The sequence below is a fragment of the Pezoporus occidentalis genome, unplaced genomic scaffold (genome assembly GCF_034315485.1).
Source record: "Pezoporus occidentalis ecotype Australia unplaced genomic scaffold, CSIRO_AGI_Poc_V1 ctg17, whole genome shotgun sequence".
Taxonomy (NCBI): domain Eukaryota; kingdom Metazoa; phylum Chordata; class Aves; order Psittaciformes; family Psittacidae; genus Pezoporus; species Pezoporus occidentalis.
Window position 1 is genome coordinate 953,003 of NW_026913531.1, and position 27,308 is coordinate 980,310.

General features: G+C 51.5%; 1 protein-coding gene and 1 long non-coding RNA gene across 2 annotated transcripts; both read left to right on the top strand.

Moving 5' to 3' along the window:
• The first annotated feature begins 11,065 nt into the window (after positions 1–11,065).
• LOC134161080 (ubiquitin carboxyl-terminal hydrolase 36-like) lies at positions 11,066–19,919 on the top strand. Its single transcript, XM_062613621.1, is given in 18 exon segments — positions 11,066–11,095; positions 12,023–12,090; positions 13,211–13,408; positions 13,616–13,745; positions 13,961–14,558; positions 14,561–14,604; positions 15,117–15,244; positions 15,461–15,584; positions 15,587–16,605; positions 16,680–16,790; positions 16,792–16,874; positions 17,373–17,483; positions 17,757–17,859; positions 18,124–18,191; positions 18,589–18,659; positions 18,779–18,864; positions 19,436–19,567; positions 19,754–19,919. Coding segments are annotated over 18 exon segments (3,270 nt in total).
• Positions 19,920–20,968: 1,049 nt separating this feature from the next.
• On the top strand, positions 20,969–26,876 carry LOC134161089 (uncharacterized). Its single transcript, XR_009963822.1, has 3 exons — positions 20,969–22,071; positions 23,856–23,891; positions 25,492–26,876. It is a non-coding gene; the product is annotated as an uncharacterized LOC134161089 (long non-coding RNA).
• Positions 26,877–27,308: the final 432 nt, after the last annotated feature.

The window sequence follows — 27,308 nt, forward strand, 5'->3', positions numbered from 1 at the left end:
TGAAACAAGCCCGACCCAGAAGACCCTGTGTCCTTCTGGGTAACTCCCAGTTACCTCCCGAGGCATGACGTGCTGTGGTATGGAATACCTCTTTGGTCAGTTTGGGTCACGTGTCCTGTCTCTGTTTTCTCCCGGCTTCCCCTCCTCCCTGGCAGAGCATGAGGCTCACAAAGTCCTTGGTCAGAGTAAACATTACTGAGCAGCAACTAAAAACATCGGTGTTATCAGCTCTGTTCCCAGACTGAAAGTCAAAACACAACGCTGCACCAGCTACCAGGAAGGAGAAAAATTGACTGCTACTGCTAAACCCAGGACAATGGGTATAAGCAGGATGCCTTCACCAGGGCGTGTTCAATCACAGCAACAGCTCATGATCTTCACTGGTGTTACAGGGATGCCCAGTAGCGCTGCCAGCATTCGTGTCAGCATTTCCTTTATAAACTCCTTATTTCTATTGCTTGACTGACAAAGTGCCAAATGCATACACTGTCGCCTCTGAGATGAACAGAAAGATGTAAGGAACAGTGTTTTTCTCCTTCTGTTAACTGAAGAGAAGTGTTGATTTGGTTTCTAATAAGTAGATCAGATGCTGAAGCTCATGTCACTGGAGGTACTTGGAGTGTCTGAACTCTGAGTTAATCCCCACTGCCATACAGGAGAAATAGAGCTTGAAAGTTTGGAGGTGAGCAGACTCAGGGGCATGAGCTGGGCCATGCTGAAAATACAAGCCAGCCATCAGGGCTGGTCATAGACATGATATTTCTAAGGGTTTGATGCTTTTGTGTCTGGTAACTGATTCTTTGCTGTGCTAATGTAATTTTGTGCTGCTTCGGTTGCATGAAGATGTGCTCATGTAGGCAGAACATGCTCCTCTTCTTTCTGCTCTTCATTAATATCCCTTTCCCAAATATCCCATGCATACTGTAGCCCAAAATAAGGGCTTCTCAACTGCTTCTGAGCTCCCAGCAAGATGGACCAGAGCACAGTCAGGCTGGAGGGCACTTACTGTAGTTGTCTTCACTTCATCAGCTGAGTGGAGTAGACTGGACCTTGCTGTGTCTTTCTCTTGCACCAGGGACTGAAAAAATGCATGCTGATCCCCAGTGAAGTGTGTGCCCACCCCATCCCATTCCCTAACTGGTAATGGCACTGGGCTTGATCTCTAGTTCACATCATCTGCCTCTTTCCTGTGTCTTCCTCAGCAGGGTAAATGCCACAGCACCAGCTATGTATCCTCCTTCAAAGACTTCATGGAGCTTTTGGGGTTGCTATCAAATTTTCATTCCTCATCTCATCTGACCAAAAGTGGGTTTTGGTTTTGTTGAATACTGTTACTATGCAACATAACAGCAAGCGGCTGGGTGTGATGTTGGGTGGAGTTCCTTGCAATGACTTTAACTGTGATAAAAAACATGTGCTTAATGTTATTTTTAGACTAGTGTATGTTAAGAGGTCATAAAATTTTAATCTAAATACAGCTTTGTATAAATACAGGGCTCTCAAGAACCTTAATGCTGAGATCAGTATGTCGCCCCAGGTTCAAACTTGCTTACACAACTGGAAAAAACAGAGTTACAGAGCTCAGTGCAGAAATGAAGAAGTTCTTTCAGATTCCCTTGCTGGTTTTGTTTTTCTTCACATAACACCTTTTTGGAAAGAAAATCATCGTGGTGACTGGTGGGTCCCAAGGGCCAGGGAGCTGTGCTGCTGGGAGGCAGGGATGGCTGCGGTTCAGGCTGAGCCTCGCAGCTGGCCTCGTCCATCCAGGGACCACTCCATACTGGCGCTCGTATTGTACTTCTGAGAAATCCCCTTATCTCTTTGCCTGCTTCTTGCAAGGAAAATGATAGGTATTGCATGCTTCTGCCCAAAGACTTTGCCTCTATTCCCCCCTTTCACATGTGTGTATGCACGTTGTGCAAGCACACGTGTTTGTTAATCCATTCACCCTTGAGCTTATGTTTGGCAGTTGCACCCCTCCAAGTCAAGCAGCACTCACATTTTTCTAGCACCTAGCAGTCTGGTTGACCTTTCCTGAAACTTTGGACTTAAGCTGGGTTTCTTTAGCCCTAGTGAACCTTATGACCTAGACTTTGCACTTCGGGCTCAAAAATCCTGTACTAGGTGTGTAAGAACATGGAGATAGCTGAAGATATGGTTTACGCAGGGTCCCACAGCAATCTCCTCTATTTTCTCTGCCTTTTCATAAAGATAAAACCTCCAAGAATGACCTTGGAGGAATCAAAGTATCATCTTGGATTATTTTTAAAAAAGCAATTTATTTATAGATATTAAACAGGGTTGTTGTTTTTCTTTTTAAACAGCTTCAACAACTTCAACAACTGCGAGGAGAGTTTTCATTTTGGAGTTGTGCTCATTTCTAGCTGACCTCTCCTGACTTCTCTGCAAATCTGTTGCTTGTTTTTCAGGAGGACACTGCTCTCCTCCGTGAGTATCAAAGACAGCTGCTCTCCTTGTTGCAGGTCTTTTGTCACTGATGGAGGAAAATTTCCCAGTAATCCTGTTGGAGGCAGCAAACAACAAAGAAATGGCAAAAATGCAATGATGCCGTCTATCCAGAGGGAAAGCCAGAGCACATCAGTCACTGCAAAGCTATTTGTAAAATGCATGCAGAGGCGCAAGGACATTCCTCAAGATCTGTGGCAGCAGGAAGGTGACCTGGCACAGAAGATCTCAAGTGTTTTAATCCGCGCTGTATTCACCGCCTGCCCAGCTTTGGCTGTATTTACAGTGCACAGCACATCTCCTGCATAACTGCTTTTGTCATTCTCACCACTGCAACTGCCTAAACAAGTCCTCGGAGAGACTAACTTAATAAAATCATCCCCATGGTTTCAGAAGGACCTTGTTTTTTTGTAGTATCCCATGCTGTTGTTACATGCCTGAGGGAAGGCATTTCAACTTGTCACTCACCATAAATGCAGAAAGAATATGTCTGTGGCACTAAGAGGACACTGCTCAAACTTAAAATCCTAGCACAGCTCAATTCCCTAGGCCTCTGGCATCCATGAAGTCATACTGACAGAGATGTCAGCCCTCTTCATTTCACACTTTGGCATTTTAGTGGCCTCTCAGGATCACGCAGGGGTGAAGGGGTACCAAACAAGTACATTAGTCTGAACTGCAGAGGAGAATGGAAGTAGACAACGTGTTAGACAGATGATTGATGTAAAATTATCTGCATTTTGGGGTGAATTTCACAGAAGTTGGTGGGGTTTACCAGGAAGAGGCAGTCAGGTACACAACACTTACCAGAGACAGGTCTGACATCTGCCAATGGATTCAATTATTTTCTCCTCAAAGGTCTGGATGGAGGGTCCATCACCAGGAAGGCCCCCATCACACAGCCATACAAGGCAAAATCCCAGTGCTGCTGGTGATAATGCAGTCTCTACAAGCACTGTTGAGGACATTTCAGGTGAGGCACAGCAATATTTTTCACTAGAGACTATGAAACCAAATTTAGCCCTTCTTACATCACCTCATCCCAGAGGTGGTCCACTGTGTTTAAGTGAAGAGGAAAAACAGTACTCTAATTCCTATGAAGCATCTCTTTTTGCCAACAGCCACAGGATAAGAAGTAAATGAAGGCAGGATGTGAACCATTGCTGATCTCTTTCCTTTTTCCTGGCTGCTAGAAGGGAAATCTGTCTGTCTTTATTTCCTTCTCTTCCCTTGATCTTGGCTATTCACTGGGGATGGGTTTTGACTGTTGTCTGTTTGCTACCAGCTCCTCCCCTCCCTGATGGCTGAGAGCCTGGTGCTGCTGGTACCAGCAGTCACAGGGCTAACTGAAAAGGAACTGCAGTCAGACTTTTGGTCTCCATTGAAGCCCTACACATACAATGGTTTCTTTCAAATCCATCTTTAAATATACTACTCCAAATGGAGTTCACCCCAGAAGAACAGATCCTGGACATAGTATACTTAATTTTGAGTTACCAAAACTCAAGTGAGAGGTCCTCAAGCAACCCAATTTCAGCTGCCCTTGTCCTGAGCAGAGAGTTGGGCCTGATGACCTTCGCAGGGTCCTTTCCAGCCTAAATTTTCCTATGAGGATTCAATCAGTCCAGTATGGGTCAGTTCAAGAAGCACCAGCAGACTTGCACAGACACTGATCTGGGCTTTGGTGGCAAACAGCAGCAGAAGACTTTGATCTCAAAGTTGTGTTAGGAAATGATAATGCAGTACTAGCAAACCATGGGATATGATTCACATTTTTCCAAAGACAAAAGTCTGCCGCAGATGTTTGTGACCAGAACTACACCAGATCTAAATCTAAACCCCCAGGATCCTTCTCTGACTGTTGCTTCTGCCCCTTCTGTTTTTCCTAACATCATTATCCAGAATTATAATTCCCAGCACAGCACAGATTTTTTCTATTCTTAGGCCCTTCTAATTAGACAAAGAAAATGTCAAGTTCAGCAGATCAGCAGCTTGTACATCATGGATCTTGATGGTCCTGGCCTGGCAGGTATAAGCACAGCTCCTTTATGACCAAGCTCTGTTTCCTACAGACCTATACAGAGACCACAGGGCAGCACACTTGGAGAATGGGCCTGGCTCGGTGCTCTGGCAGGCAGAGCCAGGAATAAGGACAAATCTGCTGATTCAGGGTCCTACAAACATAGCTGATCTCACTGCAGTGAAAATAGGTCACTAATCACACATGGCCAGCATCCAAAAACTAGCCAGGAAAATTGAATATCTGCTGGCTGAAAACTCTGTTTTACTCAAACGCACAAGAAGAAAGCAGTCTGCTTTAATTTGTTTAAAACAACCACCAGATTAATGACCAGGAGATGAAGACAGCAATCTCCCTCCCCTGTTATTTTTTAAAGCAAGCAACTCATTTATTGTTCCAGCCCATGCTTCGCTTCCGTTCTCACACATTAAAATAATGTGTAGTTCACACTTCTGTTTTTAACCTTAGTTACAACAAGCAGGACTGATGTCTAAAGAAAAAAAGGAGCATTAGCTTGTGTTTTTTTCTTTTATAAGCTTCTGTCTAGTGAAATGGCTGAGCTAGTATTGCCAGAAATAGATCTTACTAAATAAAAATAACATCAAGGTTCCTGTTTTTTTTTTTATAAGACAAAACCATAAATTTCTTTTTAGATCATTCAGTTTTCTTTTTAAGTTGGCTGCCTGTCCTGACATCCTAAATAATTAAATGGGAGAGCACTTAGACTGCAGCAAGGCTGAGGCTTAGTGATGCAGAATAAGTGTACCCTGATGTTACACAATGTGTACGGTGGGAGAAGAAGGCCAATCAATATAAATGAATCCAATTTTCCTTTGGATAAATTCTCTCTCTCAGTCAGTAACTGGGGAGAATATGGAAGCTTTATAGAAACAAGATGAGATCTGCTCAAATTTTAGATCTGTCTCTAGCTGAGATCAGCTTAGGCACATTTCTTCTGCTGAGCATCATGACCTGGTAATCAGGAGTAGTCTTCAGTCATGGACTGAGTGGCGACATGCCTGTGTGAAAAGAATTACTGAAAATGTTAATAATTGTTGTTAGAATGGCCAGAGGAGTTGGCCAGAAATAATAGTGTGCATGCTTGAAAAAAAGACCCAAAAGAGGCTGGTTAAAAAAATTAGTTAGGATATGTGCTCTTGAATGTTCTTAAATTATGTTAAAAGAAGGATGAATGCAAGAACTGAAACTAGCTCATAGGAGCACTTGAATTGCCCTTGCATTATGTTATAGGCCTTAGCTGTAAGGTCACGTTTCGTCCTCCTGACACACAAGCTGGTCCTTGTCACGTACTCTGGAGGCGAATTGCTGCTCCCTCTTCCCCATAGCCATCATTCCTTCTACCTGCCCCATCTCTTGTGTGCTGTGCAGGGTCCAGGCACTTACCTAAGAGACAGCCACAATGTATTAACCTCCCAGGGAGGTGTTTCCCACCCAGGAAGGCCCTGTGGACAGTCACACAACATGACAAAATGATTCACAGCAGCCCACACTAGGGAAAAAGAGAAAGCAGAGGAAAATGGCTTGTCTTTCCAGCAACTCAGGGCTCAGTAGCTCAAATGTTGCCTTCATTTCTCTCTTGTTGCAATTAACAGGAAAGATTTTGTGTAGAACACACGGCCATATCAGATTATAAGATGTACTTCTTTTAACCTGAGGGAATTTGTAGTGACTGATGTGGTAAGGCCAGCCCTGGCAGTGCTGTCTCCAGTGGGAAAGCCACAGAATCACTGTCATGCATCAGTAACATTTCTGTACAGAACTTATGCCAGGGCTAAAGCAAGAACAGACCATGTCATCACCATACAGTTCTTAGCTTTTATTTACAAAGGTTTTGTGACTCTGAGGATCCTACTAGTCCCTAAAGGCTGATATCACTGATTTAGCCAGCAGAGATCAAAGGCATTTTTTGACGGATGTTGTGTGCCCAACTGGCTTTTACTGGAATCTCATGCTAGAAGTGAGAACAACTGATTTCTTACATGCTACACAACTGTAAATGTAACTTTATGAGAAACATTCATCAAGTGTGTAATACAAGCAGTTTTTGAACTCACTGATTTAAGAACAAGCTTGTCCTGGGTTCAGCAGTAGCAGTCATTTTTCCCCTTCTTGGTAGCTGGTGCAGTGCAATGTTTTGACTTTCAGCTCGGGAACAGAGCTGATAACAAGCGATGTTTTGGTTTCGCCAAGGACTTTGTGAGCCTCATGCTCTGCCAGGGAGGAGGGGGAGCCAGGAGGAAGCAGAGACAGGACACCTGACCCAAGTTAGCCAAAGAGGTATTCCATACCACAGCACGTCATGCCCAGGATGTGACTGGGAGTTAGCCGGAAGGGCCGGGAGACTGCAGGGTTGGAGGAGGTATCGGTCGGAGCTTGGTCGGGCTGGGGGGGGCGAGTTATCGGTCGGCTGGTGGTGAGATGATGTATTCTCTTCCCTTGTTATTTCCTTTATCATTATTATCATTGGTGGTAGCAGTAGTGATCTGTGTTATACCTTAGTTACTAAACTGTTCCTATCTCAACCCGTGGGAGTTGCATTCTTTTCGATTCTCCTCTCCGTCCCTCCGAGAGCAGGGGGAGGGAAAGAAAAGGGGGGGAAGTGAGTGAACGAATTACCTGACTGGGTTTAAACCACGACAGTTCTTTTTGGCGCCCAACGTGGGGCACGAAGGGTTGAGATAACGACAGATCTGACCGGATTAATAGTCACTCGTCACAATGCTGATTTATTGGCTCTCAGAGTTGTTTTGCTTGATCTCACAGCTTCAGAATGTTGTAACTTACGTAGAGCCGGTATTTGCTGTGATAGTGTTTATCAAGTATGGGGCCTGGGCTAAGGTTCTTGTCTCACTGTGCTTTATGGCAATGGCTTGTAATACGGGCGGGCTCCAGCAGCAGGGCGGGACGGACGTGGCCTTGGACTTGTACCTGGCCGTCCGGCTGCTCTGCCCCGTCCTGGCCCTCACCCTACTCTCCATCTTCGTGAGGCTGCGGGGAGCCGAGGGGGAGCGGCCCCGGGAGCCGGCGGCAGCCGAAGCGGCCCGGGAGAGCGGCCCCGGGCACCAAGCGGCGGCGGGAGCGGGGCCGGAGGCCGCGAGGGGACGGCTGCGGGTGGAGGAGGTCGGGGCGGTCGAGGAGCAGAAGGAAGGGGCTGCCGAGCAGCGGGAGAAGGCGGCGGAGGAGCCGAGCCCCGCGGAAGAGCCGAGCCCCGCGGCCGAGCCGAGCCCCGCGGAGGAGCCGAGCCCCGCGGCCGAGCCGAGCCCCGCGACGGCCGAGAGCGTTTCCCGGAAGCCGCCCGCCGAGCCCCAGGAGGATGCAGGAGACCACGCAGCACATCCCAGCAAGGCAGAGGAGGAAGAGCTGGACTCAGGAAAAGAGAAGCTGGCGGTGGGAGAGCCGGCAAGCACAGCAGCTACACCAGCCCCAGTGACAGGGACAGCAGCATCAACTGAGAATTCTGAAGGTTTTGAATGGCCTTTGGGTATCCTTGGAACCTGCCTGCTGATTGTGATGGGGATCAGCATGTTGGCACACACACAGGCTGTGTTCTACCCACGACCATTTTGTCTGATCTCAAAAGTTAAGCAGAGTCAGGTTTGGGTCTTGTCTGGGGTTAGACGAGGATATGGGGGGACCAAGAGGTTTTCCCCAAGGCTGGACAGCCAGGAGTGGCAGGGTGTGTGGGACAGTATGGGCAAGTATCTAGTCCATTGGGCCCCTCCAGTGCTTTGGAAGCATCGGAGATGGAAGGCAGCTGTATGGAGTCCCCAGCAACAAGCTGCAGAAACTGCTGAAGGGGACAGTGAATTATTTTGAGCCTGGTGGGCCCAATGCACTTCAGGCCATCAGAGCAGAGATGCAACACAGAGATGGACTCATGATCGAGGGGTGGACTTAGGAATGGACACTATTGCCCAGGTTATTCACGAGTGTGAACACTGCACACAGTCTCTCCTGCTCTGGAAGACTGTTACAAGAGATGGAGCCTGACATCATGTACCAGATGGACTCAGCAGCTCTATAGGGACTGGTCCATGCACTAAGATAAGAGTGCACTGAGATAAGAGTGATGGTATATTGAAAATGTGGGATCTGAGCATGACGTGAATGGTATGGAATAAGGGGTGGATAATGTCCTGGGTTCAGCAGTAGCAGTCATTTTTCCCCTTCTTGGTAGCTGGTGCAGTGCAATGTTTTGACTTTCAGCTCGGGAACAGAGCTGATAACAAGCGATGTTTTGGTTTGGCCAAGGACTTTGTGAGCCTCATGCTCTGCCAGGGAGGAGGGGGAGCCAGGAGGAAGCAGAGACAGGACACCTGACCCAAGTTAGCCAAAGAGGTATTCCATACCACAGCACGTCATGCCCAGGATGTGACTGGGAGTTAGCCGGAAGGGCCGGGAGACTGCAGGGTTGGAGGAGGTATCGGTCGGAGCTTGGTCGGGCTGGGGGGGGCGAGTTATCGGTCGGCTGGTGGTGAGATGATGTATTCTCTTCCCTTGTTATTTCCTTTATCATTATTATCATTGGTGGTAGCAGTAGTGATCTGTGTTATACCTTAGTTACTAAACTGTTCTTATCTCAACCCGTGGGAGTTGCATTCTTTTCGATTCTCCTCTCCGTCCCTCCGAGAGCAGGGGGAGGGAAAGAAAAGGGGGGGAAGTGAGCGAACGAATTACCTGACTGGGTTTAAACCACGACAAAGCTGTAGATGGAAATCATGAAATAATACACAGTGAGACAAAGGAATAAACAATTCAGACGAAGAATTGAAATCAGATCTGAGACAGGTTTCAAATTCCTTGTCTGTCAGGCTATATTCTCGAGTTAGATCCTTGACACAAACACTTCTGCCTTACACCATCTGAAGCAGACCTAGAGTAACACCCAGTACCTGTAACCTCTCCTTGAGGGTAAACATGCTGCAGGAATCAAGGGACCTTCAGTAACAGTAAGCTCACAGTCACTCCAAAGGGTCTGCGAGCCTCCAGGAGGAGGGTGGTGTGGTCTTGGGTGAATTATTGTGTATTTTCTTTAGCATGTGCATATATAAGAATATATGTAAGCCTCCTGTTTATTTGCTTAGTCAGGCAAGGCTTAAGAGGGAGCAGTAGAGGGATGAACACCTGAAATGTTCAAACCCAGTATAACATAGGAACAAGTTGAGCTTACGAAATCTCTCGCGAGCAGCTGAAAAAAGTTAAAGAAGTCACGTGGAAAGAGCAGGCCCCAAGCAAAATAAACCTTGTGAGTATTTTGCCGGGTATATCAGAGCAAACCTCAAATGACACCCTGTAAATAAATCTTCAGTGATGACTGCCAAATATATGTACATCAAAAGTAAAGCCCTTGTCCATGGACTCACGTAACATAGTCAGTCTCAATAGAGTTCATCTTTTCTGCCCTCTTTTACCCCCCAAAAATTTACTGTGCAAGAGTGATTCAGTTCCAACATACCCCATATGCTGGGTTATCAGCCAGATACTGGCAGCTCCCACTAAATGTTTTTTTTCTTTCCAGTATGCACGTTTCTGCAAAAACACATTCAAAGCATTTCCACTTCCAAGTTAAACTCACAAATTCAAGGAAACTGTGAGTTAAGCTCATAGTCAGTAACAGTTGTCTTATCACATGGTTAAAGAGATTCAGCCTTTTATGATCTTTTGATCATAATGCTCTCACCACACTGCCCAAGTCTTGGGAGACAGATGTAGGGACAGTGAGAAGGAAGATCTTAGGCCCACTGTAAGAGAGGATCAGGTTCAAGATCACATTAAGAACCAGAACGTGCAAAAGTCCATGGGATCTGGTGAAATCCATCCTGATGTGTGGCTTTGAAAAGGAATGTGATGGGCATCGCTCCGAGGTGTGAGGAAGTAGAGCAGCAGGGCTTGTGGCTCCATCGTCTGTCCCTCAGGGCTGACCTGTGGGCTTCTCCAGCCAGTACCTGTGACGTGTTTTCCATCTGCCTGGGTGCTGTCTTGTCTGGGTGGGGCTGTGACTATGGCTGCACCAGAGGGGGTGACATGTGCTGGTCCTTGTGTACTCGAGATGCCCCAGAGCTGGACTGTAGCACAGAGCTCATAGGGAAAACTAAGCTGCGCTGGACTGGTGATGCCCTGTCTCCTGTACTGTTTTGACCTCTACTGGGATTGCTCCCAACGTCCTGTCTTCTCCTCTGCTCCAGGTGACCAAGGCAGCTTCTGCATGATATGCATCATGCAGAACCATGTGGTGTAGGCTTTTCCCAACAGCGGCAGCATGATAGAGCCTATGGCCTTTGTCTGAGACCTCGAGAGTAAGAATGGCTGCACTGCGCTCCCTTCCTCTCACGTAGCTGAGCTGGAGAGCAGGGAGCAGAACCTTTGAGATGAGGGCAGGTGACTCACAGAGCCTGCCAGGACCTGGAGACCTCGAGATTAAGAATGGCTGCACTGCGCTCCCTTCCTCTCACGTAGCTGAGCTGGAGAGCAGGGAGCAGAACCTTTGAGATGAGGGCAGGTGACTCACAGAGCCTGCCAGGACCTAGTGACCTCATGGGCTGTGTGTGGGGATCCCCCATGGCCAACATGAGTCTGCCGTCCGCTTTGGTTTGAGGCGACTCAACCCCTGGGGCTCCCAAGAGAGGTGGGGTGCTGTCTCTCACAGCATGTGCTGGGGCTGATTCCTCCCTCTCCTGCAGAGATCGTTCAGCACATGCACTTCGGGCAACGGGAAGATGCACACAAGTTCCTGCGTTTACACCATTGAAGGCATGCAGAGGTCCTGCCTGAGCGGCTGCACCAAGTACATGGGGGCTCTCTCTGATGGGCTGTTGCTGCCCTTCTCCACCATCCTCTTGCTGGTCCCCTGCCCCTGCTGGAGGGGACTGTGGGGTCAGCGTGCTCCCCAGGCAGCACTTGTATTCTTAGGCTCTTGCCCTGAGAAGTTGCGCTGCCCCTGCAGTGCCCAGCTCTGAGCTCCAGCCAGGAGTTTGTGCTGAGGACACCCTGGTGTCTGTGGCATGGCCATGGTACAGGGACGGTGTGAGACCCGGTGCTGCTGTTTCAAGGTTAGATAGCGAGACCCAGGCCACCACATTGGTTCACCAGATCTTTGGCGGTTACCTGGGGTCCCGTGGTGAGTGCTCGGTGCCAGGCCCTGGGCCTGCAATCACTTGGGGCTGCTGCTTTGACAGCAGCCTTGTAGTTAAAATCCTTTGGGAAAATGACTGAGCACATGGAAATGATCCAGAGCTGCAGTTGGTCAGTCCCATGGGACTGGTGGGTCAGGAGCCCTGTTGTAGTGATGGCAAAAGCTGTTGACTGTGGATTCCCAGCTCATCTCATCACTACCAGTAAAGGAACTCCCTGGCACACCTGCTGTGCTGGCACACAGTGGAATTGCCAGCCTTCCTCTGCGCCAGGCTGCAGATCCTGGTGCTCCCATCCCAGAGCTCAAGCTGGGAGAGGGGGAGGCGGTTCCCGGGCTGTGCTGCGTGCAGGTTGTTGTGCCAGTGTGCTCGTTGCTCTTTGCAGTGGAGTGTTTGGTGTGCAAGAGTCTCGAACACTTACAAACCGTTCCAAGACCTGGCGCTGGAGATCAGGTGAGCGGGGATGCTCTGCTTGTGCTTTCCCTGGAACGGTGTCTTGGCAGGGAGCCAGGCTGTCTCCTAGCCTGGCCACCCATGCACTGACCTCTCCTCCATTCTTGCAGCAAGCCAGAGACCTCCTGGAGACGCTGGAGCTGTTTGTGAAGCCAGACCTGCTGGGTGGGGAGAATGCCTGCCTGTGTGCAGGGAGCATGTTGGGCTGAGGGCAGGAATAGGTCTGCGGCTGTGCTGGTCAGAAACAGCACAACATGGGAGAAACCCACAACATGGGAGGGCTTCTAAACCTGCTCCATGCTAAAGTGTGAGGCCGTGGAAGCCTGTGGTGAAAGCTGCCGCTCTTCAGCTCCTTCCTTTCATGAGGAGAACCTGGGTCAGCGGACATGGCCATAAGCAGATGCCTGGTGCCTGCCAGGTCATTTCCATGGGGTCTGCCACTTGGCCAGAGCTGGCAATCATCTGGGTGGTGGAACAGCTTGAATGACACAGCTCTTCCTGTGCAGACGCAACAACAGTGTCGGCAGCAAAACGCTTCAGCATCCACTGAGCCTCCAACGTTCTCACGCTCTCACTGAAGCGGTTCCTCTTCTGTGGTGGCCAGAAAGTCACAAAGGTGAGTGCTCAGCAATGCAGAGCTGGGGCTGTCTCCTGGCCCAAGCAGCAGGGTGGGAGGTGGTCCTGCTGCTCTTGGCCAGCCACACGCTAGGAGCTTGTCCTGGCACCTTCATCATGGTGACCTCTACCTGGGGAGGGCAGCTCCTGCTCCCTCGGGAGATGGACATGAGGACAGTTGAGCTGCTCCTGCTCTAGCAAGAAACCCATCTGCTGTGCAGGCTCCTGAGACATCTTCTCTTCCTCTGCATACCGTGGCGTACCCCAAGCTCCTCAACATCCGCCCATACCTGTCAGAAAACAAGGGGGATGCTGTAATGTATGGGCTCTATGCAGTGCTGGTACATTCTGGGTACAGCTGCAATGCAGGGCACTACTACTGCTATGTGAAGTTGAGCCCAGAGCACCCTGGGCTGGGAGCTGCTGGGTCAGGCTGTGCTTTGCTGCTGGAAGCACTCTTGTAGAGTCCTCTTGCCTGCCCTGGGCTGCTGTGGGCTTTGGCCAGAGGAGCTCTGCTGGTGGGTGCTGCTGCTGCTGCCAGTCTTTGGACCAGGCGAAGCTCTGGACACAGCCCAACCCCATTCTCTCTGCTCCTTCTGCAGGCCAGCAACGGACAGTGGTACAAGATGAACGACAGCGTGGTCTGCCACAGTAACATCAAAGCGGTGCTGAACCAGGAGGCCTACCTGCTCTTCTATGTGAGGTAGGAGTGCCTGTGGCCCCCAGCCCCCCAGCAGGGCAGGGCTGGCACCACGTGCAGGAGAGCTCCAGCCCCTTGCCATGGTTTTGCTGTAGATGAAGAGCATCTCCCTCCTTGGAGCTGCTGACTCCTGCTTCTTGGGTGCAGTTCTGATCGAAAGCATTCCATTTGGTCAAACACTTGCAGTTAACCTTTGTCCTTCTTTTCCAGACTCTCTGGCCCAGAGAAGAGCTTGGACAGGCCCATTGCCAGAGCTGTCTCCAAGCTGACTGGCTCTGAGGGCATCGTCTCCAAAGAGGCAAAGAAAACTGTGAGCCACAGGCCCCTGTTCCCATCACTGGTGTGTCCTGAAGGCTGCTCTTGGGCAGTGCTCATGGGAGCTGGGAGCTGCTGCCTCTTGGGCTGCTCTCCTGCAGCCGGGAAGGGAGCAAGCTGTTTGCAGGAGGGATCCTGCTGAGTCAAGGGTGCCTGTGTGGCCCCGAGGGCAGGATCACTTTGTGCCCCTGGCTCCTTGAATTCTCTTCTCCCTGAACTTCTCCCTCTTTCTTTGTCCAGGGTCGCAGCGAGTGGCCAGAGAAGAGGACACCAGGGCTGGAGGTGGTTGGGGTTCCCATGGACCGCAGCACATTGGGTATGGAACCAGAGCTGTGGAACGGCCCCTCCCCAGGGAAGCTGCCCTTTACATCACTGCCAACTGAAGTGGCCTTCAAAGCCACCTGTGTGGGCACAGTGCTGCCCAGTGCCACAGCCCAGAGCCCAGAGCCTCCCAGGTCCACGTCAGCCCTGGGCTCCAGCATCACCAGCAGAGCAGGCTCAGCTGAAGCAGATCATCCTCAGCAGAGCTCCTGGGAGGAAAGGACTCTACCTGCCCAGGCCACATCCCCAGTGCTGTTGGGCCTCACCCAGCAGCCTGGGAGCACTGGGCATAGAGCCTGTGACTCGGGGGAGGACTCGGGAAGCAGCAGTGCTGCCAGTCCAGCGCCTGCTGCAGTGGGGAAGCTGGACACAGTTTCCCAGGAGGCCGGGAGCAGAACCAGCAGCTCCAGCACCTCTTGGGAGACAGACTGTGGCACCGACGTCCCCAGTGTCACGCCGGCTGCCCCCACAACCATCAGGCGCATGAAGGTGAAATCACCCTGGTTGGCCAGTGCTGCTGTGGGCAGAGCAGCAGCACACCACCACCACCGGCCAAGAAGCTGGCGCTGCCAGAAAGGTGAGCCTGAGCTTCTGCCTGGGGCCTTCAGCAGGTGCCTTGTGTCTTGTGAAGCAAGGCTCATGCTGGCAGCAAGTGCAGAGCCAGTGCTGGGGATCCTGCCTGGCCAGAGAGGGTGGAGAGAGCCCCAGCCCAGGCTGTGGAGGGAGGGCAGAGCTGCTGCTGTTCCCATGAGTGATGCAGGAGAGATGGTTCCTGCCTTGCTGAGGACATGGGGCAGCCTTGCCAGCCCTCCCTGAGGCGAGTGGGAGCAGGAGGGCTCAGAGCTGCCCTCTGGGCACAGCGGTGCAGCCGGGTCTCAGCACCGGGCACAGGGGCTTCAGGTCTTGAAACTTCCTTGCTTTTTTTTTTCCTTGGTGCTCCTACATAAAAGCACGTCTGATTCCTCTTCCACCACCCTGCTTCCCTCCCCCTGTGCCTGGGCTCCCCTTTTGGTTTTCCCCTCTTGCCTGATGGAAACCTCTTTTCTTCAGCTCACCAAGCCTTTATGTGTGTCAGTCCCCGCAGGGCAGGAAGCTGCACAGGAGGGACCACCACGCACGGCCTCGCGCGCAAGCCGCTGGCAGCAGCTTCCCACTGAACAGCAGCTGCCCCAGCTCGCCTCTGCTGCCTTTGGGCACATGCAGGTAAGCAGTGCCCATCGCTGCCCATCTCTTGTGCTGTGGCCAGGCCATCTGCAGCCTCGGGGGGCTCCTCGAGGCACCTCTGGCCTCGGCGCCGGCTCAGGGGTGATTTCGGCATCTGCCTCCCCTGCTCTGGACTGCCTCAGCCCCAGCCCAGCCTCTTGGCACCCAGCCTCCCCCCTGGACAGTGCTAGTCCATCACCACCTTTCTCTCTGCAGCAGGGTGGGGCCCAGCCCGGTCATCACTGGCTCCTTCAAGAAGAAGAGGCGGCACGAGGCAGGCAGCAGCCTTGGTGCTCCAGCGGTCGAGGAGGAGGTCTCTGTCCCACCCGAGAAGAAGAAGAAGAAGAGACTTCTCTCGCTGCTGAGGCCTTGGAGTTCCTGGAGGGGCCGGAGGCAGCAGGTCCCAGCCGTGATTGGGAGGCACTGGGCTCGCAGGCCCTGGGGAGCTGGCTTGTGTCACCCCCCTGTGCCCACACAGACTGGGAGTCTGCCTCTGCCGCAAGGAGGGAAAAGTGGATGAGGAAGAAAATGAGCAGCACCAGGCAGCAACAGGCACGCCACAAAGCCCGCTTGTCCAAGCACTGTCCCCCGGCATTATATAAGCGATGCAGGCACAACCTTAGCTCAGCTCTCTCGCCCGGAGCTGGGCGGGCCATGGAGGCGGAGCATAAGCTTCCTTCCCGTGGCTTCAGCACGCGGTTGATCAGGCGGAGTCGTCGGTTCAACGCGGCTGATTGGAGGAACGCGGAGAGCGGACTTCGAGGGGTGGAAGTGGTTGACGGGGCGGACCCCAAGGGTTGGGCGCCTGTCGCTGGCCAGACCCCAAGAGTTGGGCGCCGTTCATTGGGTGCGGTAACAGCAGCGCCTGCTCTTCAGGACACGTGCGTCTGGTGCACGTTGTGCAGTGTGTGCAGGGGGGTGAGGCGGGAAACACAGGTCGGAGCTGGGCTGGTGTCGGGGCGGTGCCCGCCGCGGTGGCAGGGCCAGCCCAGGCCGTGTGCTGTTCTGCTGGCAACACGCGGTCCTGCGATAGGAACAGAACGGCCCAGTGTCCCCCACTCAATTGCCTGCCTCTCCCTGCAGTTGAGACCGCTAGGCCTCACCATGCCGGTCATGGAGAAGATGCGGAAGATGATGAAGCGGGCCCGGTGGGAGATAAGCGGGAAAGGGAAGGTGGCCAATCTGCTGGCTCAGGCTGCCAAGAAGGTGCTGCCGCAGAAGGCTAAGAGTGAACTTCCCTACTGGTGCTTCTTCAAGAAGCTGCAGAAGATCTGCAGCAAGTTAGGGTGCAGGAACCCCCCTGCCAAGGCTGCTGGACCCCAGTGCAGCCCCGAGGAGGAGCAGCAGGTCAAGCAGAGTAAGTACTGGGGGCTCAGTGGGCACAACTGCAGCCCACACTGCACAGCTCACCCACCATTCCTCATCCTATGGAGAGCAGCGATGCCCAGGTGGGCCCAAGGGATGGGATCTTCCCCATGGAGCGCCTATCCATGGAGTGGCAGTGGGTGCACCCAATTGGCGTGGGACTGCGTAACCTCGGGAACACATTTCCTTAACTCCACTGTGCAGTGCCTGACATACACCCTGCCGCTCCCTAACTACCTGCTTTCCAAGGAGCACCGCTGCACCCGTGAGTAGTGGGGCCTGGCGCGGCAGCTGGCTGTGCTGGCAGGCCCCTGCTCCGCACGCTGGGCTCAGTATCTCAGCACACGTGGCTCTGGCAAGGGCCATGTGGGTGTCAGGATGAACCTTCTCTGCCCCCTCCTGCCACTTCTCCATGGAGATGCTGCTCCTGTGTATAGCTCCTTTTTCCCAGCCATAGCAGCACCCCTGAGCTTTACATCTTTGTGTCTGGGGACGCTTGTGTCCATGGTGGTTGTAGCCAAGGCTAAGATGGCTCCCGTGGGGTCTGCTGGCTTCGTGGGGACTGAGCTGGACATCCCAAACAGCCCCTGCCTGCGTGAGGGCAGAAGGCTGCGTACAGGCAGCAGATGCTGTTGATGTGTGACTTTGAAAGGGAATGTGATGGGCATTGCTCCGACCTGTACTGTACTGCCCCGTCTCCTGTACTGCTTTGATCTCTACTGTGTTTGTCCCCAACCTCCTGTCATCTACTCCTTTGTCACAGGTGACCAAGGCAGCTTCTGCATGATACGCACCATGCAGAGCCACGTGGCTGAGGCTTTTGCGAACAGTGGGAGAGTGATAGAGCCAACGGCCTTTGTCCAAGAACTCAACGGTAAGAATGACTCCACTGTACTTCCCCTCCTCCCATAGCCGTGCTGGAGAGCAGGGAGTAATGTGTGAGCAGAACCTTTGAGAAGAGGCCAGGAGAACTCGTGGAGCCTGCGGGGACCTGCTGACCTCATGGGCTGTGTGTGGGGTTCCCCCGTGGCCGACACGAGTCTGCCGTCCGCTTTGGTTTGAGGGGACTCAACCCCTGGGGCCACCGAGGGAGGTGGGCTCTGTCTCTCACAGCATGTGCTGGGGTTGATTCGTCCCTGTCCTGAAGAGATCACTGGGCACATGCGCTTTGTACAGCAGGAGGATGCGCATGAATTCCTGCGTTACACCATCAACGCTATGCAGAAGTCCTGCCTGAGTGGCTGCAAAAGGTACGTGGGGCATCCCTCTGATGGGCTGTCCCTGCTCTTCTCCGCTGTCCTCTCGCTGGTTCCCTGCCTTGCTGGAGGGGACTGTGGGGTCAGTGTGTTCCCCAGGCAGCACTTGTGTTCCGGGGCCCTTGCCCCAGGAAGCTGTGTTGCCCCTGCAGTGCCCAGCTCTGAGCTCCAGCCACGAGCTTGTGCTGAGGACACCATGGCAGTGGCAGGACGGCCATAGGGCAGGGACGGTGTGAGACCCGGTGCTGCTGTTTCAAGGTTGGACTGCAAGACCCAGGCAACAACATTGGTCCACCAGATCTTTGGCGGCAACCTGCGATCCCGTGGTGAGTGCTCGGTGCCAGGCCCTGGGCCTGCTGTTGCTTTGCCGGGAGCCTTGTAGTTAAAATGCTTTGGGAAAATCGCTGAGCACGTAGACATGATCCAGAGCTTCAGCTGCTCAGTCCCGTGGGACCTGTGGGTCAGGAGCCCGCTTGTGGTGACGGCAAGAGCTGTCGGCTGTGGATCCCCAGCTCATCGCCACCAGGAAATGAACCTCCTGGCACCACTCGCTGTGCCAGCACGCAGTGGAATTGGCAGCCTTCCTCTGTGCCAGGCTGCGCATCCTGGTGTTCCCGTCCCAGAGCTCGAACCCGAAGAGGGGAGGCAGTTCCCGCATTGTGCTGGGTGGCGATGGGTGCGGGTCAGTGTGCCAGGGTGTGCTCATTGCTCTTTCCTTTACAGTGGAGTGTTTGTCGTGCAAGAGAGCCTCGGACACGTACGACCCTTTCCTGGACCTGGCACTGGAGATCTCGGTACTGCAGCGGGCTGGGGACCCGGTGCTCCTGCTCTCCTGGGGCCGGCATCTCGGCAGGGAGCCAGGCTGTGGCCTGGCCAGGTCACCTGCGCGCTGACCTCTCCTCCATCCTTGCAGCAAGCCAGAGACCTACGGGAGGCGCTGGAGCTGTTTGTGAAGCTGGACCTACTGGGTGTGGAGAACTCCCTGTGAGCAGGGTGCGTGCAGGGCTGTGGGCAGGAACAGAGCTGCTGATGTGCTGGTGGGAAGCAGGCAGAAAGCCACAACACGGGAGGGCTTTTCGATCTGTTCCATGCTAAAGTGTGAGGCTGTGGAAGCCTGTGGTGAAAGCCTTGTGGACTGCCCCAGCCACAGCCCAGCCCCTCAGCACCCAGCCTCCCCCTTGGACAGTGCTGGTCCATCACCACCCCTCACACCACCTTTCTCTCTGCAGCAGGGAGGGGCCCAGCCCGGTCATCACTGGCTCCTTCACAAAGAAGAGGCGGCACGAGGCAGGCAGCAGCCTTGGTGCTCCAGCGGTCGAGGAGGAGGTCTCCATCCCACCCGAGAAGAAGAAGAAGAGACTTCTCTCGCTGCTGAGGCCTTGGAGTCCCTGGAGGGGCCGGAGGCAGCAGGTCCCAGCTGTGATTGGGAGGAGCTGGAGGCAGCAGGTCCCAGCCGTGATTTGGAGGTGCCGGGCTCGCAGGCCGTGGAGAGCTGGCTCATGTCACCCCCCTGTGCCCACCCAGACTGGGAGTCTGCCTCTGCCACACGGAGGTAAAAGAAGTGAACGAGGAAGAAAATGAGCAGCACCAGGCAGCTGCATAGACCTGTAAACACCAGAGACTGCACACCAGTGCTCCAAAGGGCCATTAGGGCAGACAAGCCACCAGCTCTCCAGGGTGGAGGCACAGGGTCGTGCCTGAGGTGCGAAAAACTTTGCAGCTGGCATAAATATTTACCCCTAGCTCCTCCCTGCCCAGTACAGGCCCCAGTATGCCCATGCACCCTGCACCCTCATGACATTGTTAGTCCTGACAGTGTCTTTTGGGGCACGAGATCTGCCTTGGAGGATGAGCTTCTTCCTTGTGCTCACTTTGCCTGTTTCTGCAGTGTCAGCAGATACCAGGCTGCAGCTCAGCGCAGGCACTGCCTCCTGGCCCCAGCAGCAGGGTGGGAAGCGGCGTTGCTGCTGTTGCCCAGCCATGCCCTGGGAGCATGTCCTGGCACCTTCCTCATGGTGACGTCTGCCTGGGGAGAGCAGGTCCCTCTCCCTTAAGAAATGGATTCGCAGGACACCTGAGCTGCTCCTGCTCTAGCAAGAAACTCGTCTGCTGTGCAGGCTCCTGAGACACCCTCTGTTCCTCTGCAGGCTGTGGCATATCCTGAGGTCCTGAACATCCACCCATACACGTCTGAGAACAGCAGGGGTCCTGTCATGTGTGGGCTGTGTGCAGTGCTGGTACACTCTGTGTACAGCTGCCAGATGGGGCACTACTATTGTTATGTGAAGGTGAGCACAGTGCACTCGGGGCTGGGGGCTGGTGGGTGCCGCTGGGTCATTGCTGGCTGCAGGAAGGTGTTCAGCAGATGTGCACGGTTGGGAGCACTGTAGGGATGGGGGGTACAGGCTGTTCTCCGCTGCAGGAAGTGCTTCTGCAGAGTCCTCTTGCCTGTCCTGGGCTGCTGCGGGCTTTGGCCAGCAGAGCTCTGCTGATGGGTGCTGCTGCTTCTGGTCTTCTGGCCAGGAGAGGCCCTGGACACAGCCCTACCCCATTCTGTCTTCTCCTGCAGGCCAGCAACGGGCAGTGATACCAGATGAACAACAGCGTGGTCTGCTACAGCACCATCAAAGCACTCCTCAGCCATGAGGCCTACCTCCTGCTCTGCATGAGGGGGGAGCGTCTGCGGTCCCGGGCCACGCGGTGAGGTGGGGCTGGCACCGACCCCGAGGCTGCTCCTTCTTGTCCTTCCCCGCCCTTTCTCCCTCTCCTCACCTCCATTTTGGAGCCGCCGTTGAAGTGTCACCCTTCCCCGGCCCGCAATACACACGCGGCGGTGACTCAGTAGCGCTGGGCTCGGGGCGGTGGGACGGGCTCGCCCTTCCCCGCCTGGTGCTGCGGCGGCACGTGCACGGGCCCTGGCGCTGGCAGGGCCGGAGAGGTTGTGGCGGGAGGGAGGGAGGGGCCGGCGGAAGGCGGCGGAGCTGCCTGTGCTCGGTGACCGGGTCCCCGGTGGGGCTGGGCCGCTCCCGGGTGCCCGTTGCTGTCGGTGGGTCCGGGCAGGGCTGCAGTTCGGTGCTGGCGGGACTCGCTCCCGCAAGTGGGGCGGCGGAGGAAACGCCGGCGGAGAACCGGCTCCCGGTGGGGGAGCCCTGTTGTGGCGATGGCAAAAGCTGTTGGCTGTGGATCGTGCCTCACCTCATCCCCACCAGCAAAGGAGCCCTCTGGCAGCATTCGCAGTGCCATCACACAGTGGAATTGCCGGCCTTGCGCTTTGCCAGGCTGTGGATCCTGGTGCTCCCATCCCAGGGCTCGAACCGAGAGATCCAGTGCTCGTGGTCTCCCGGCGCTAATTCTTTTGCCGTCTGCAGCCACTTGAGTGCAGGCTGATAAACTAGAACGCCTGTATTTTGTCACCGTAATTTTTCATGAGGGTTTGGTTTTGTCTGATCCCTGAATTTTCCCAGGCTTGCTTTTGCCTAAAAGTAAGCACTTGAATTCCCTTTCAGGCTTGAATACGACTAGGTTTTAGTTAGAGAGGTAGGTCCTTATGCAGAAATATTTTTAACATTTGAAAATGTACTGTTTTAAGTTCAAGTGATGAATGAGCTTTTTAACTTGGCAGTGAAATGCCCAGGGACTAAGCTGTCAGGCATTAGAGGTACCAGAAGCAGCAGCCCTTGGAGGTCTCTTGGTCTGTTGGGGTTTCTCATAACCCACCAAACCCCTGATGGGCAGGAGCCATTCCCTGTGTCTGTGATGTGAATCAGAGAAAACCTGGAGGATATAATTCAAATAGCTGTGACCCAAGGGGGTGAGAAAAACTGGGAGCCAGCACCTGGTGTGCTGGTGAGGTGGCAAAATTTGTAAGGCATCAAAATCCAAACCTGGACTTGCTGCCTTATGGTCCAGTCACTCAGTGCTCTTTCCCTGCCCCCACTCAAGGTGAAGCAGGGATGGGCGGCAGTCATCACGGCCATGGTGCAAGCAAAATGGTGCAGCATTGGGAAGGGGTAAGCTGGAGGCTTAAAATCAAGTAATTTCTAAAAAAGATTCCCAGCCTGACTGCAAGGCCTCAGATGTTGTCAGTAATGTGGTTTTTTTTTTTCATCTGGACCATCCTTCTACCCAGGAAGGCTGGGCTCTCTCCCTGCTTGCTTTCCAGGAGTGAAAAGCACCAAACAAGGGCCTTGGAGAGACCTGCTGCCTGTGCATAAGAACCAGAATGGGCTGGTTTTCATCATTTATGCTTTTCTAGGACCATAAAGACGGGGTGAAAGGTGGGTTGGGGCATCCCTTGGGTGCACAGCTCCCCAGCCAGCCAGATCTGTGCATCTGAAGGTGCAGTGTTTCAACTTGCCTCTCTTCCTTACTGAACGGTAACTCACACGAGCAGCAGGTCAGATGAGTGGTGGGGTGGAGGCGGTATGAAAAATGACACAGTCTCCCACAGCATCCTCACAGCTAAATTGAGGAAGTGTGGACTGGATGATCAGGTAGTGAGGTGGACTGCGAACTGGCTGAAGGAGAGAAGCCAGAGAGTTGTAGTCTATGGGGCGGAGTCTAGTTGGAGGCCTGTAACTAGTGGAGTGCCTCAAGGGTCAGTACTGGGACCGGTATTATTTAATATATTCATCAACGATTTAGATGAGGGAATTGAGTGTACTATCAGCAAGTTTGCTGATGACACTAAGCTGGGAGGAGTGGCTGACACGCCAGAAGGCTGTGCTGCCATCCAGCAAGACCTGGACAGGCTGGAGAGTTGGGCAGGGAATAACTGGATGAAATATAACAAGGGGAAGTGTAGAGTCCTGCATCTGGGCAGGAACAACCCCAGGTTCCAGTATAGGTTGGGGAACGACCTGTTAGAGAGCAGTGTAGGGGAGAGGGACCTGGGGGTCCTAGTGGACGACAGGATGACCATGAGCCAACACTGTGCCTTTGTGGCTAAGAAGGCCAATGGCATCCTGGGATGTATTAGAAGGGCGGTGGTTAGTAGGTCGAGAGAGGTCCTCCTTCCCCTCTACTCTGCCCTGGTGAGACCCCATTTGGAATATTGTGTCCAGTTCTGGGCCCCTCAGTTCAAGAAGGACAGGGAGCTGCTGGAGAGAGTCCAGCGCAGGGCAACTAAGATGATTAAGGGAGTGGAGCATCTCCCTTATGAGGAAAGACTGAGGGAGCTGGGTCTCTATAGTTTAGAGAAGAGGAGACTGAGGGGTGACCTTATTAGTGTATATAAATATATAAAGGGGGAATGTCACGAGGATGGAGCCAGGCTCTACTCAGTGGCAAACAATGATAGGACAAGGGGTAATGGGTGCAAACTGGAACACAAGAGGTTCCACTTAAACTTGAGAAGGAACTTCTTCTCAGTGAGGGTGACGGAACACTGGAACAGGCTGTCCAGGGAGGTTGTGGAGTCTCCTTCCCTGGAGACATTCAAAACCCGCCTGGACACATTCCTGTGTAACATTATCTAGGTGTTCCTGCTCCGGCAGGGGGATTGGACTAGATGATCTTTTGAGGTCCCTTCCAATCTCTAGCATACTGTGATACTGTGATACAAATCTCAGAATGTTTAAATTCTCTTCCATACCATGACTTGCAGGCAGTATGGGTCCCTGCCTGCAGCATCCCCTTAGTGACCTGGTCACATGCAGCAGCCTTCATCAAATTTCAGCAGAGTTACGTGATTAAGTACCAGTTTTGTTTCTGCCTGCTGATTTTATTACCTCAGCTGTTCCACTGCTGCTGGGATCAATGCAAGCACCTGCACTGACGTCCTCGGGGTAAAGGTAGATGTGACTCTTCCCAGCTAAGATGTTTTATGCAAAGGGTGCTTTGCTATGAAGCCTTGGGTATGAGAGTCCATAAATGTATTAACATACAAGTTATCTTATCTTAGTTCAATTTTGCAGGGTTCATTTTATTGCTTTTTACCACTTACTGAATGAAATTCAATTGTTATTGAATTTCATTTTTTTTTTCTCCAGGCACTGGAAAATAAAGGCAAATTCCATGAGGAGGAGGTAATTTAGAGACAGTTTGAAGCTGCTATACTTCAAATGTGTTGACATGCTGTACCTTTACCTCGGGTGTCCTGTTTTACTAACTCAGTAATCTAAGTAAATACAATGAGAAAAATCATACCCTGATCTTACATTGCTTCTCCATCTAAAATTACCTTTAAGTTTTCTGTAAAAACTTACAATTTAAATGTCCCCTTGTGTGTTCAAGGGGAAAGCAGACTGATCAAAAGCAATAAAAGAGAAATGTATTCCTAATTTTTTGCAGAGAGGTTACCAACTGCCAGCTTTAGAGCTGCTCCCCAGGATTTTCTAATTTTAAATAAAACCATAATAAAATGTAATTTTTGAGTTTCTGTTAATATTAAATTTTGGGACTATTTTGCTGTTCTGGATTGAATAAAATAATCTGAAATACATTTTTTTTCATTTATAACTTTGATTTCCTTATGTTGCATTTTTAATTTCAAAGTATTTGAATATGTCAAATTGAAATGTTCCAGCCTGTTATGTTTCCACAGTGAAACATACTTAACTTTCTTAAGAACTTAACATTCTTCATTTTCATTTGCTTTTCAGAAGAAATTTATTCAGAATGAACATTTTCAGACATTGTGGTTGTGACCAAAGGATATTTCCAGACATGAAAATGTTGTCAGAAAGTTTTTGCCCAGCTTTTTCATATTCCTTTGAGCAATACAGCTGTGATTGCAAGAGCTGACACAGCCAAAACTTGCAGGCAGGTGCTGTGTTTGTACTGGCCTCTTATCATTTGTGGTTTTCCAGGCTCCCAGCTGCTTTTTGGCCTGGCAAAGGGAGCACAGAAAGTCAAGGCTGTCCGTGTCATTAAAAGCAACATGAAAGTTGCAGTATCAGTGAGCCACCTATCTTAACTGCTACCTGTTGATTTAGAGCTTGCTTTCTTATCAGAGACCAGGAGATACCTGGTTATTCTCCAGTAAGGGAAAAGCCAGATTTGGGGAGCAGAGAGAAATTCAGCGCAGCTCACCTTTGCCGTAACAGGAGCTAACTTGGCTATTTGGATTTTGGAGGCAAATTTATCTGTAAAACAGAAAAAGCAGAATTGATACCTAAATTAAAAACAACCACAACAAACCCAAACAGAAGGATTAAGGTTCCAGGCTGTGTTAAATAATTGTGTTTGTGAGGCAGTAGGTGAAATTCTGCTGAAATTGCTTCCCAAGAAAAAGAAAAGGAAAAATAAAAAGCCATGTCAGGTTTATTTTAGTGGTCGGTCACTCTAGCGGGGAAAGTATAAAGCCTTAGAAGTGAGCACAGCAGGCAAGGCTTAGCTCAAATACCTGAAGCAGCTCTCAGAAGCAAGTGGAGTGAAACTGGAGAGCTGCCCAGGCAGTGTGGGGTCTGGCAGCTGCCCAGAGGGCAGTAATGGCTCCTACAGACAACCTAACTGCCAGGGCAGAAGTATTGCTAATGTATCATTAAGCAATGATGATAAGTGATGCTGTTGTAAACTGATTGCTGGAAAGTGTTTAGGGAAAGGAGTTTCTGATTGCAAAAGCTGCCTTGAAATTTGAGTCATTTCACCAAAACTATCTAAATCTATGTTTCATGTGAATTGAAGACATGGTGAAGCCAAAGCCCAGCAGCCTGATTTTCTGGAGCTGATGGGAACAGGGGACAGCTCCCATGTACCTGGACAAAACCAGAGAGGCTGCAATGGTGTGAATGCCAGAGCCCTGTTAGCTGGAGAAAAAGGAGAGCTGCATGTTCTCAGGCCTGCTTGCACTCCCCTTCATGTAGGATGACATAGGACATGTCCTCTTCTCTACCCTGGAGCTGGGCAAGTGTGACCCTGAGCCAACAGCTCAAACCCCACCCTGCCCGGTGCTGATGCTCTGAGTCCTCAAGCTCATGGGTCTGCGTGCCCCAGCCAGGTCAGAAACACTGACTGCCTCTTGCAGCCTAGATTCAAGTCAAGTGAGCACAGCACCTGTAGGAAGACAGCTTGGTTTTGACAGAAATAGGGATGCCAGCTCTAGTTGAACCTGCTACACTGCCTGCTCTGTGCAGGCACACATTGATGGCGGCTTTCATGGGCTCAGGCATGCAGCATATACTCTCACACTACAACTTACTTTAACTTCTGATGGGCAGCAGTTTCCTGTTGCAACACTCAAAGGAGCTGTTTTGTTGTTTTTCCTCCTATTTTGCCTTTCATGAATGTATTTCAAATAGAGAACCCCATGCCTGCTGTTAGTGACCGCACAGAGTGTACACAGCAGAGACAGTATTAAACATCCCTTTTAGGAGCCTGTTAGCCCCCTAGAGGTACACGGTGTGATCCATGGCTTCCTGTGTCAGAAACCAATCAGTGCTTGCAGATAGGAGTTCCGAAGCAGTGTGTGATTAGTTAGCATTTAACTTATTTGTAGCTTATTTCAAATCAGTCAGTGCTTCTTGCATACGATTTTTGTTGAATAAAGAACAGGCACCACAAATGCACAGCATTATGTCAATTTGGTTCATCTTCTGGGAGGAGGACAACTGACTTCACAGGAAGTCTGTGCATTGCTATTCATGTCCACAGTCAAATAAACAAATAATACTTAGGTATCTGATTTTTTTTTCTTGTTTATTAATTCATCTTGAACAGCTGGAATTGTCTTGTACAAGCCTGTGTTCTTACTTCATGTCAAAGTAGTGTAGCTCCACTGTGATGAAGGCAGCACAGCTGATCTGTACCTCTGTACAGATCTGGTTCTCCATAGGGAGGCCCACACCATGGTGTGGGGATGGTAACACCCCCCTAAAGACCATGCTGTTGGGAACCCAGATTTTCGGACTAGAGCTCTTTCCAGGACTGAGGCCAAAGTGGTGCAGAGTGCTCTCGCCTTGATCTGATGGATTAGCATTTGCTGGATTAAGACTCTGCTGTACAGCTTTTGATATCCTCTGCTGAACTAACAAATTAAAATTGCTAGAAAAGGTATAGAGACACCATTCTTGGACAATTCACGTATCCTAAAAGTCTATCTAGGTATCTGCTGCTGAGTGATTTTGTTTATGAAATCAGGAAAAAATAAAGGAAGAGATCAATGAAATTCCAGAGCTAGTGACTATTACAAACACATAATTTTGTGGTCTCACAGGAAATCTGCCCTTAGTCCAAGATTTGGCAGTAGGTAAAAAGAAAAATATAAAGTCATCAGAAAACACCCAAACTGTAAGGAAAATCTGTCTTCTGATTACTAGCAGGTCTCCAAATGGTAACACCCCCTTTGCTTATGTATTGCATCCCTAGTGAGGCACATCTGATATTAGGAATAGAGTCCCCTTTTTTCCTTCAGGCCAGGCCACCCAGTTTCATGTTTCTTATTCTTCTTGCAGATGTGCTTAGCTGAGGGCTTTGGAAATTTTCATATGGCAATTTAAAATACT